Source organism: Nicotiana attenuata, unplaced genomic scaffold (genome assembly GCF_001879085.1).
Source record: "Nicotiana attenuata strain UT unplaced genomic scaffold, NIATTr2, whole genome shotgun sequence".
NCBI classification, from domain to species: domain Eukaryota; kingdom Viridiplantae; phylum Streptophyta; class Magnoliopsida; order Solanales; family Solanaceae; genus Nicotiana; species Nicotiana attenuata.
The window spans coordinates 794,753-807,859 of record NW_017670242.1 but is presented as its reverse complement, the minus strand read 5'-3'; the positions used below and the strand labels follow the sequence as shown (position 1 = coordinate 807,859).

General features: G+C 35.8%; 1 protein-coding gene across 2 annotated transcripts in view; it reads left to right on the top strand.

Moving 5' to 3' along the window:
* Positions 1–381: 381 nt before the first annotated feature.
* LOC109236532 (ultraviolet-B receptor UVR8) overlaps positions 382–13,107 on the top strand; it is a 37,840-nt gene continuing 25,114 nt past the window's right edge. The window contains exons 1-5 of one of the 2 annotated variants that reach the window (XM_019402721.1): positions 382–627; positions 7,219–7,405; positions 10,318–10,464; positions 11,498–11,579; positions 12,113–12,268. In XM_019402721.1, coding sequence (XP_019258266.1) covers positions 540–627; positions 7,219–7,405; positions 10,318–10,464; positions 11,498–11,579; positions 12,113–12,268 — 660 coding nt within the window. In that variant the 5' untranslated portion in view covers positions 382–539. Of the gene's footprint in view, positions 628–7,218; positions 7,406–10,243; positions 10,465–11,497; positions 11,580–12,112; positions 12,269–13,107 lie in introns of those variants that run through there. The other variant, XM_019402722.1, reaches the window with a different exon arrangement.

The following is a 13,107-nucleotide window of genomic DNA, read 5'->3' as shown; positions in this document are numbered from 1 at the left end:
CGGGAGGTGGAGGTGGCTGGGGTTAGTCTGGGTTGTGCGCATGGCAAAGTAAGTGGGGTGAGGGATGCAGGTTTGAGGACATTTGAAGATAAGGTTGGAGAGCTTCAGAAAATATATTCCCTACTTTTATTAGGGAAATCATTTTCCTCTAATTAAGATGAGTTTTTAAGGAAAATATTTTTTAACGCATTCAAGCCAAACAAACATGAAAAAACAGAAAAATATTTTTTGATAACACACCCTAAATTTGCAAATAATAGTGCCAAAAAACAAAGAAGAAGAAAAAAGCTACTATTATAGAATAAAAACCTGTGGAAAATGCTCCAACTGCACTATTTAAAACATGAGTGAGTGTCTGCAAGGACACGAGTTAGGCACATGTGCCGTCTCAATCACTTAAATACGCTCTTTGTACCCATCTTTCCTTTTTCTGTTATCTCTTTCCTTTTCTCCATATTATTACTGAACCAGAAGCTTACTATCTATTTTCAACCTTTTCTTCTCTGAAAATTCAGAGACACAGAGCAGAGGTAAAAGAAATGGCTGCTGACGGGAGTAGTGAAAGAGCAGTGAGTCGAAAAGTGCTTCAGATCTCCGCTGGTGCTAGTCATTCCGTTGCTCTTCTATGTACGTTTAACATTTGCCCACACCTTTTCTTCTTCTTCTTCTCTTCTTCTTGTACTAATACTACTACTACTACTACTACTTTCTCTTTCTGCTTATAGATCATGAATTTAATGTAAAGGAAAGGGAATAAGACGACCTACTGTATCTTATATAACATATAAGAGGCCTGATTAATGTGAAGTAGGTCTGTGGAAACATGTATGTGTATGTGTTTCTGCAGATGCAATGTGAAAACGCAGACAAAGATGGGAAGAAAGAGGCTTTTTAGGGGGTAGGGGAGGGGAGGGGGTAAAGGGGTTAAGGCGTTGTTAGAATTTGCATGGACAAAAATGCTCCACGTTGCCATGGGTAAAATGGTAATCTGGTCTCCCACCTTTATCACATCTCTTATGGCCCTTCATTTGATGTATGTACAAGTACAACAATTTCTGTTAGTTTCCCCAGCCAAAGCGTCCTGGAACTACATATTAAAGACGTTGATCTTTATTCATTTGTAATTTGTAAATAAAAAAAGGTTATCTTTTTAGCTTTATGTAATTTCTAAAGTAAAAGGCTGTAAGAATTTGTAAGATTAGATGAATCAATATATTGGGAAGACAGTTAAAGTTCTATTGGTGATATTTTTATTTTTGCTTATATCTTGAAAGTAAAATATCCTCATTAAATTCCTTTGATGCTTAGGGGGTGATAAATGGACCGGCAAAAGAGAAAATAAAGAAGTGTTAGTAAATGTTTTCTTCTGAGATACAAAAAGAAGTACTTGTCCAAGATAACTACATCGCTTAAATGGAATAGATTGAATATCTTATTTTTAAAACATCAAAGGAATCAGACTATCCGAAATCCTACTTCTGGGAGTTACTTTTTCTTTTTCTTATTCAGTTTTTCTCTCGAATCTCTTGCCCTACTTGCTGGTCACATGAATGTTTTATCCTTTATGATGGAAACAAACATTTACATTTGAATGGTGACATTTACTGTTATGCTTAGACGGTAGTACAAGTTACTGGATGGGCGTCAGGTGCTTCATAAACTGAACCTGCTAAGGTGGATTAATGAAAGGTTCTCGGAATAACATCCACCCAAGTATAAGTGATTTCTTTCTAAAGTTGCACTCTTTGGAGTCGTTTGGTACATAGGATAAGGATAAGTTTTTATTAACTTTATCCTATGTTTGGTTTGAGGTATTAGCTAATCTGGGAATAACTTTTACACTGAAATGGTAGGAGTAGTTATCCTATATAGAAGGTAGGATTACTAATCCCATGAGATATCCCACCCTATGGGAATCCCACCATTGTACCAAACATCCCCTTTGATTTCTTTTAGCATTTGGCCCAGTATGAGATTTAGAAGCTTTTGATTGGACACTTTGGTCCCATTTAATTTTTGTCTTTCCCAATTGAGTGCCAAGTTAGTTGTCCCGAAGAAGTTTTATCAAAAATTGGCCGGAATGGCTCACACGCGCCGGAAAAGTTATTGTAGCTCGCCAGAACACTAGTTCTGGCAGCGCGTGACTTTCTGTCGGAGCGATTAACTGAGGTTTTCACCTGACTTTTTCGAAAAAGATGTAGTGTTGGTTTTCGCACAACATTTACTGATGAGGAGATAACACAAATCAATCTTGAGTCGTAAATCGGAAAGACGTACGGTGACTCACTTTTCTGTTCAGACGGGGCTGGAATTTCTGGGGTTTGGTCGCACAAGGGTTTCGAATCTGATGGTGGTACTGGTATATGCGTAGTACCACTGAAGCAGTGATGAACCCTGGAACAAGACCAAGTTGTTGAAAAATTGCACAGCGATGAGATTTTTCTTTTCGGATGTCGCTAGAATGATGCACAACGATAATTTTCTCACTGAAGTTTTGATACCATGTGAGAATGCACGGTACATGGAGTGACTTCAGCTTACCTAGAACATGGCCCTTGATAGGAGAGTATAGAGGCCGAACATGGCGTGATTTCGTTATTTTGTTAGTTTCGTTGATAATTACTCAAGATGTACTTGGATTTTCCTAATGAATGATCATTTTGAGTTGTTCTCTATATTCTAGAATTTTTGTGCTGAAACTAAAAATCAGTTTGGTGTTTCTATTCGCAGTTTTCATAGTAATAATGCTTTAGAATACTTATCTTCTCAGTTTCAACAGTTTATGACCTCTCAAGGAATTATCCATCAAATATCTTGTCTGTATATCCTTAGCAGAATGGGGTAGCAGAGAGAGAGAATAGGCCTCTCATTGAAACTACTCGCACACTTCTCATTCAGTCCCATATTTCACTGCGTTTTTGGGGCGATGCAGTTCTTACAGCTTGTTACTTGATTAATTGGATGCCTTCATCCTCTATGCAGAATTAGATTCCACATTCAGTATTATTCCCTACGTCACCCTTATACTCTCTTTCTCCTCATGTTTTTGGAAATACATGTTGTGTTCATAACTTAGCTCCTGAAAAAGATAAATTAGCTCCTCGTGCTCTTAAGTGTGTCTTCCTTGGTTATTCCCGGGTTAAAGGGGTATTACTCACCTGATCTTCATAGGTATCTTATGTCAGTTGATGTCACATCTTTTGAGTCTCAACCTTACTTTACTTCTTTTGATCATCTTGATATATCTGAGGTCTTACTTGTACCTACTTATGAGGAATCCACAGCCACAACACCACTACTAACTATACAAACTTTTGAGGAGTCTACAGTTGCTCCTACTACATCCCCATCCACCTAAGTTGCGCGGACTCTTCGTTTTTGGTGCAGTATCCGTCTCGACACGGGATGGGAGCGGGAATGTGATACGTCCCGTATTTGGTTAACTAATTTCGGATACTTTGACCTGAGTCCATCGACAAATTTGTGGGAAAATTAAGATTTTGATTTCTCAAAATTAAAAATTAAACATGTTAGATAGTTATGTGTAAATAGTCCTAATCCCATATGTAGTAGGAGTAGAATATCTCCTAGTCTCATATGCAGTAGGAGTAGAATATGTCCTAATCTCATATGTAGTAGGAGTAGAAGATGTATTATATATAGGGCGGCCTGATCACCTCTCTCAATACTTCTTAGGTCGCCCTTTACCTCTTCTCCTACTTGTCAGCGCCAACCGTTCACACTTTCTCGCTGGGGCATCTAGGTTTCTCCTTCTTACATGCCCTAACCATCTAAGCCCCACTTCTCGCATCTTATCCTCTATGGGGCAACGCCCACTTTCTCTCGAATATCCTCATTCCTAATCTTATCCAACATAGTGTGCCCGCACATCCATCGCAACATCCTCATTTTAGCTACGTTCATCTTTTGGATATGAGAGTTCTTAACTGGCCAGCATTCTGCCCCATATAATATAGTCGGTCTAACCACCGCCTTGTAGAACTAACCTTTATGTTTTGATGGCACATTCTTGTCACCATGACGGCAGATGCTAACCTCCATTTCATTCACCCCGCCCCTATACGGTGTGTGACATGTCAATCTCCCCGTTTCCTTGGATAACTGACCCAAGATACTTGAAACTCCTTCTCTTGGGGATGACTTGCGAATCAAGCCTCACATCTAATATCCGCTCCTCCGTCACGTCGTTGAACTTCCACTCTAAGTACTCCGTCTTAGTGCTACTAAACTTGAAATCTTTAGACTCTAAGGTCTATCTCCAAACCTCCAACTTCTCGTTGACATCGCTTTGCATCTCATCAATCAGAACTATATTATCAGCGAATAACATACGCCATGGTACCTCCCCTTGAATATGACGTGTCAGTGCATCCATCGCCAAAAAAAATAAGAACGGGCTAAGCCCAGATCCTTGGTGTAACCCCATCCCAACCGGAAAATGTTCCGAGTCTCATCCCACTATCCTCACCCGGGTCTTAGTTCCATCATACATGTCCTTAATCACTCTAATGTATGCTATAGGAACACCTCTAGCCTCCAAACATCTCCAAATGACCTCCCTAGGGACCTTGTCGTGCGCTTTCTCTAGGTCAATAAACACCATATGCAAATCCTTCTTCATATCCCTATAGTGTTCCACCAACCTCCTAAAAAGATGGATGGCTTCCGTAGTCAAACGTCCCGGCATGAAACCGAACTGGTTCTCGGAAATAAACACAGTATCCCTCTCTCTCAGTCGAGCTAGTTTAAATATTTTTTTCTCCTCTTTTCGTGTCACTAGCTTCTTGTAAAGTCCATCTAGGGCTTCCCCTCGAGCTTTACTAAAAGCCATCTTTACTTCCCTTTGTTCCCTTTAAGTCTTGCCCTTTTCCAATTGAGTCATGAGTTAGTTAATTTCGTCGTTTGGATAACAGTGACGTGGAGATTATTGGGAATTGTCAGGAGCATTGGTCCCTTATTTTGTACTGGAATTGCCAACCATGGTTAATGAGAATGAAACCCTAGTTCTGCTCTTTCTTTCTTCTTCCTCTTTCTCTTTGTTCTCTTTTCATTTCTCATATAGCTACGATATTGTGTGTTGAATTTGTGTAGTTCCACAACTTGAACCTTCGCCTATTTCATATACTATCTAAACTTAGTTCATCCCTCTTTGCGACTTTGTGTTAGGTACTTTACTTTGCTAAGGCTGCAGTAGAGACTGGAAGCATTGTTAATAACGTGTCTAGTGCTGGCCCTAGGGTTAATCTCTTTTTGATAACCAGGTTTCCTAGTTCTCTTTAATAATTACTAGTAGTCGTACCCGCGCGATGCGCGGTCAATATAAAAAAGAAAAAATTAAATTATAATAATTCTTGTTTGATACTATTAGACCGTATTGCTTTAACAAATTTTAATTGCCATTTTATTTGTCAATGCGATATACCCAACCCTCACCGATATTTGAGTAGTTAATTTCTTTGTTAATTTTTAATAAATAATTTTTTTGTTATTGACTAATTATATCATGTGGCTTTTATCTAGGCTACCACTTGTATTAATGTGGTGCCTTTTTCTTTGGCTTTTAATAATATATAGATAGATTATTAGCATACTTGTTTGATATTTTTGTTTGCTATTTTTTTGTAATATAATATAAGATATACATTTTATTACTCTAGAAAATATTTATTTTTTATTTTAAATTTTATTATATTTTTCTCAATAATATTGTTTGAATTTTAATGAATAGATATAATTTTTATTTCAAAAAATAAAAAATAAAATGATTTTAAAAAATAAAATAAAGAATTAACTAACCTAAACCAACTCTCCCCCATGTTTTAGTAGTTAATTTTGGGTAGTTAATTTCTTTGTTAATTTTCAATAGATAATTTCTTTGTTATTAACTAATTATTCCATAAGGTTTTTTCCTAGGCTACCACTTGGCATAAGGAGAGGGCTTTATTTTCTCCTTTTAATAATATATAGAAGATATATAGAATATAGAATATTAGAAAGAAACTACTCCACAATTTGAATCAAAAGTTTTTTATTGCTTTATTTTTATTATTTTATTTTAAAACAATTATAAACTCCAACTTGAAACTACTCCCCAATTTGAAATGGTAATTTTTATTTTTCTAATTTTATTTTTTTATTTTAAAGCTCCAACTTGAAACTACTCACCGATTTGACTGGGTAGTTTTTCTTCTTCTTTTTTCGTTTTTTTATTATAGTTAATTTTATTTTTGTTTTTATTTTAAAATATTTTTAATACTCCAACTTGAAACTACTCCCACCCAATTTGAATGTGTATTTATTTTTTTTTATTTTAAAATAATTTTAATACTCCAACTTGAAACTACTCCACCCAATTTGAATGTGTAGTTGTTTTTTATATATTTATATTTTTGATTTTTTATTATAACTAATTATGAGATATCTATATGTATTAATTAAAATAAAGTAACCAATTTATATATATATATATATATATGTAAATATATATATATATATATATATATATATATATATATATATATATATATATATATATATATATATATATATATATNTTAAATTCATACATAATAACTAATAACTAATTATTAACTAAAAAACTACTTAATAACTAATTATGCCATGTGGCTTTTTTTTATGATGCCACTTGGCTTAAGGAGAGGGCTTTATCCTCTCCTTTTAATAATATATAGATTCAACCGATGAGACTTGTTATTATATGTTTTAGGGTCTATGATAAGCATTAATTGGTTACAGCATAAAAATGGTATCTAACCTGCTATTGTAGGTTAAACTACAGTAATAGTGTGAAAAATCTTTACACTGTATGTGTATGTAACTTAATTTCTTAGAAAAATGATCTTAAAAGTTGTACTTGGATGACTTGGTGTTTGGCTGCAACTGTTAGCTTCAGATAGTTTCTTTTGGAGCACTGCGTAACCCATGCTTAATTAAGTTAGATTGACTCAAACTGGATTGCAAACATGTCTATTTGACTTTGAGCTGGTCCAAAATTGTTGTTACAACAACTCGCATAATCAATTATTAAGTCTTGTTGCATGATACTTTATATGGGAAGTTGAACTTGGAGTCTGCAATACTGAACAAGAGAAGAGCTCGATTCAGTATTTAAGCTGTCAACTCAACTATTAAGCTTTTTGGCGTGATGGATAGTTGATGTAATTCATGTAATTGCAGCTGCAAATGTCGTTGTCTCATGGGGAAGGGGAGAGGATGGACAACTCGGCCTTGGGGATGCTGAAGATCGATTTTCTCCAACTCAGGTCAGTGCATTGGATGAGCAGCAAATAGTATCTGTCACTTGTGGAGCTGATCATGCAACTGCTTACTCTGAGGCCCTCAAGCAAGTCTATAGCTGGGGATGGTAGGTTTTCATTCCATCAAATACTTCTAATTAAAACATTATTCTATTCAGAATCTTTGTTAAAGTTATGATAACTGGTAAGTTCTTGATATTAGCTAGTATTAAATATGAGTGTTATCTCAGGAATTTGGCTGTTAGTAAACCTGAGAATTCCTGATACTTTTGTGGTTTGTATATTAATAGATCTTATCTTAGCTAGTCCCTTTTCTGAACTGCCCAAAACCTGTTTATACGCAACTTGAGGAAGCAATTCGTGAAGCTACCTCTTCTACATATTGCAAATATATTTTGAGCATGCCGAAGAATGGAACGTTAGAGGTGAGATCCTGAATCTGCTTAATGTAGTCCGAACATAAAAGTTGGCCAATAATGTGATAAAAATCTCTGAACTTTTAGAAACAAAGCGAACATAAAAGAGATTATAACAGCACGAAGAGGCAAATACAAATGCTGATGAATTGGGAGCTTGATTAAACATCCAATTTAGATGTGACAACATGCAGCAACTATTAACTAACAATAGAATGATGTAGGAAGCAAAGAGTGGTAGATGCTGGTATTAAACCTCTGGTTTGAGAGTGCTGCTTTAATTGAGATGACTTTGAAGTCTTCCCCACTGTTTTGTAGCTTCTCAATACTTTTTGTTCTTATAGGTTCGAAATAAGTTATTATCTTTTCAGTCATGTTATACCTCGGTAAACATACATTTTTTTTGTGTGTTTTGTAAACTAATTTTTGTTAATAGAAAACCGCGTTGTACAAGCATGCACCTGGAAAAACACAGTTCACTTCTTAATGCATTACATGTTCAATTCTTCATGAAATAATTTCATTAAGGATATGCTTTTCCCATCTTTGCTTGAGTTTCTATCATTCTTGGCGTTCCTCGAGTTCTTGTAGTCTCAATAATTAAGGGTCTTGTTCTATTCATCAAAAAGAGAAGGCTGAATACATACGCGATCCCTTAAACTGGCCCAATCTTTTCAATTAGACACTTTAACTAAGCCTTGTTCCTATTGAACACCTGAACTCATGCCTAAGTATATCTATTAGACACAATTTTCACAATCTGCGAAACAGTATAAGCGTGTGTTGCTAAACGCTTCGTACGTGGCCAAAAAAGCAAATCAAAATGTGACAAGTGGAAAATCTTTAAAAAAAATTCTTTTAGAAAAGTCTTCTTCTTCCACCCATTCTTAATTACTTCCATGGTTGGCCAACAGAGCTCCCCATTAAAACCACCCTCACATTCCCTTAAAAAGAAAGAAAGAGCTATCACTCAAGCCTCTATTCCTTCCTCTAAAAAATCATTCACAGCCACCATAAATTCCTTACAGCTTCTCCACTACACCCCTGCACTTTTCACAGCAAAAGCCATGAACAATATCCAACACCATCTTATTCTATCCAGTTCACTACCATTGCTCACAATCTATCTCCATTTCATCTCCGCCTAGAATCATGCTATCATCATACTCTTGTTAACCATCATCCTCGACGACCACAAACCCACCATCAGAACGGCCACAATCTTTAACCTTCATCGCTACATAACATTAATAATTAAATAGTCGGCAACACCAACCTCCATTTCACTATGTTTTATCAAATACAACGGCTTCCCGTAACTCCATTTCACTCTATTTTGAGTTTTTTTCAATAGCTTGTGGCGGTAGGAATGGCGGTGATAATGGAGTTTGGGTTTTCAGTGGCGGCATTTGGATGGAGATACGGTAGACGATGGTTATTATGGAGGTGGGACAGCAGTAATAAGGTGAAGGAGCCTAGTGGCAGCATGAAGTTTATAAAATCGAAACGATGGAGGTGCTATAGTGGGGGTACGACGGCTTTGGTGGTGAATTCCTAGGGTTCGAGTGAATTTGAGATTGTGAGTGTCGTCTCTCTGTTTGTGTGTGCCTAGTGTATTCCGATGAAAATTGTGTACATTGTTTTTTTGTTTGTATGTGTGTAATGTGTATTGAGTGGTAAAAGAGAGAAAAGGTAGAAGGGGAGGTGGTGCTGGCTGGTATGGCAGAGGAGGTGGTGGTAGGAGAGAGAATGGGAAGAAGTGAGAAAAAAATTCTTTTTTTCTTTCAAAAGTTATGCCTTTCATGCGCCTTAAATGAGTGTATTGCACACACTGTGCCATGTAAGCACCGTGTGTCTAATTAACACACTTTATTTTCACTTCCGGTGTTCAATAGGAACAAGTCTTAGTTTATGTGTCTAAATAAAATAAAAAAAACGGACAAATTTAAGGGGTTGCATATGTTTCCAGGGCCAAAAACGAATTTAGAGTATTGTTCTTTGGTTGTAAAATTTCACTGGTCACCCTTAGTTGTGATTGATACTCCCATCCATCCCAATTTATGTGATACAACTTCCTTGTTTAGATATTCAAATAGACCAACTTCTACATCTTGATCAAATGATGATTCAAGCTTTTTGAAAATAAATTCGATACTCATAAAGTACTTGAAATTGTATGTGCATTGGCTGGTGGTGACAATTTATTCGAAGAATGGTATGGTCAAGAAATGAAGCCTTTTTTTTGGGTTCAAAATTCAACATCTCTAATTTCCTGTAGTCCTCACTTTTTTCAGCCATCTTATCCAATATATGTTGATTCGTTATGAGTGTTTGCCCTATGTATATTGAGTCTTATCATTGAACTTGCTTTTAGTTTCCCATGATCAGTGCAATCTTAGCAACTCCCCATGGTCTTCACTGAGACAAATGGGAGTATTCTGCTTGGTTTTACCATAATACGTGGATTGAATCCTACCAAGAATAATTTCTGCGATGAAAGAACATGAAGAACATTAACTTTCTATGCAGCATGTACTTTTAATGATTGTGTCAGCATGCATTTGGATCAAATCAGCAGGCGTTGTTTCTATTTCATTTGGTAGGGGTGATTTTGGGAGATTGGGTCATGGAAACTCCAGTGACTTGTTCACTCCTCAACCAATAAAAGCACTGCATGGTATATGCATTAAGCAGATTGCATGTGGGGACAGCCATTGTCTTGCTGTGACAATGGAAGGCGAAGTGCAGAGGTTGGTTGCTGCTGCTCTTGAGCTGTTGTTTTGGTGGACCTGTAAACCTTATGCTCATTTCTCTTCTTTTTCTTTTGATAAATATGTTTGTTTTGTCTCCTTAACCAGTGTTGCTATGACATTTGTCCAATCTAAATTAGGTGCATCTGTAATTTTACCATGTTCATCAATCTTCTATCAATATTTAACTCTTAAGACTTCTGGTCTCATTTCTCTATTCATCTTTTTTCTTAAAGTAAATTGGCAGTTCATCAATCTTTCTATTTTCGAACATTACTTCCGCAAACTTGAGGCAATCTTTTGTTCTAAAATTTTGTGGCTCTCATCTGTCACTTTTTGCTAGTTTGAGTTCAAAAAAAAAAATTAATTGCCTGCTATGATTTGGCCATTTCCAGAATGAACATGAAGGTGTTTAATTTTTTCTTAATGGTAAAATTTGGATGCTTAGAAACCACATTGTTTAAAAGTTGTACAGAAAGAATCCAACATATAGCAGCCACAAATTTCCTACTTAACGATTTGAATATAGATTTGAAGCATGAAAAGTGAAACATGACACTGAAGTTTTGGAAGGAAATGAGGCTCTCTTATTTGATGAATATAACAAGTAAGAACCACTATCCAAAATATGGTAGGGTTCTCAATAAACTATCAACTACGGAAAGAGAAAATTTGAAGTCTTTTTGACTTATTATGTTTATTTAGAAAGATGGAAAGAATACAATTCCGTCTTCCCCAATAAAGTGACATATTTATTTCCTTTCGTCTCCACTTTCTGCTCAAACCAAACAAAGGACAAAAAGCACTTCCTACCACATTCTTTTATATTATGTAATTTTTATATTATCATCCTGCCTCTTTCTCTGACTAGTAGGATCACATTTTAAGTTTTCCCTGAATATAAAATATAGAAATCTGGTTTGCATACTTGGACTCGCTTTCTTGATATAAGATTTTATTATTTCTAAAGCTGCTTCTTTTTCATCTGACAATTTGAATCCAACTATTAATATTGTTATCAATTCAATTTTAGTTGGGGGAGAAATCAAAATGGCCAACTAGGCCTTGGCACCACAGAGGACTCTCTTGTGCCTCAAAAGATTGAAGCTTTCAAGGTATTGCTTCCTAATTGTTTGTTATGTTTTATGTAGTTATTGTCTTGTTCTTTCACAAACTCTTCTGTGACATTCCTGGTGACTTATCAAAATGATGGTGTAAAGGATCCTTACTCTCAAGGCTTCACTTAGCTTATATGTTTGAATTCCAATAAATTAATAGCTTTATTCATATAGTGGTGATAAACTTCAAATTGCTCATATAATGAGAAAATATTCTCTGAAATTACTCGGTTATGAGTGCGTCATTTGGAATACTTGTGATGTAAGAACCTTTGTTGCTTTCATTTCGCAAAGATATGTAAGTACTCCAGCCGAAACCTGGTGTAGAAGATATGCATCTGCTTTGTTAGTTATCCAAGGGTGGACAATAATTGATTTTGTAATTGAACTTCTTGGCTTTTTTGAAAGGTTAGCCATGAAACTTTCTCGATGAATGACTTGATAAGAATTTGAATTTCTTTGGTTGTGCATCATATTTGATTTGGTGTCACAATATCTGAAATTTACCTAACTACAACATGCTTTTGCAGGGAATACCTGTAAAAATGGTTGCTGCTGGTGCCGAACATACAGCTGCTGTTACAGAAGATGGTGAACTTTATGGTTGGGGTTGGGGTCGATATGGTAATCTGGGGTTAGGTGACCGAAATGATCGCTTGGTTCCAGTAAAAGTTTCAGCTACTGTGGTAGGCATCTTGTGTGGAATTCTGTTGATTACTATCAGGCTATTTTTTAATTACTGCAACCACATCGTACAACTGGGTTTAAAACATTGTTTTGTGGTATGGAATTATTTTTATAATGTGTATCTGTTATTGCTCAAAAAGATGTATTGCTGACATGCAACACAAAGTTTAATGTTTGTTTTCAATTTTCTTTTCGTGTCAGAAGTGTTTAATCTGCAGATTTATAAGTTCTTCTGGATTAGGGGAAACTGGGGAAAAGGTAAAAAAACGAATATCCGCAGAAACCATTCGGAGAGAATTATTTGGAAAGTATATTGAGCGTGTCAAATGGTTAGGTTGTTGTATTCAGTTTGAGTTATGCCTTGGGCTTCAAACAAAAGGATTATAGGAGAGAAACATAGTGCCCTGAAATGTTTACCTTGAGTCTGTAATCTGTATATGTGGATTTTGTTTGCATGAAGGCTGTAAATATTTTGTATTCTACATAGCTAATGCCAAGTAGACTCTAGTAAGGACGTTGAGAGACTTACTTCTTTGGACGAATGACATTGTGGTGATTTCGTGTAATTATTTTGAACCTGAAGAACTAATTTGGATCGTTAAGTTGTTGAAGTTATTGGTTTGTTCATCTTCTTGTATCTATTGAAAGAAGTGCACCGGTTAGCAGTAAGGTAAATTTCGGGTTTCTTCTTCCATTTTATAATTTGTGTTTCTTTTTCACCTAGTTATTTACATGCATTCTGGCAATAGCCGACCCACCTCCTTGGTTTCAGCTTGTTGAGATAGTACGTTTAACTTTTGGGAATCATGGATTATTTAAGTGAAATTCAAGGAATAAC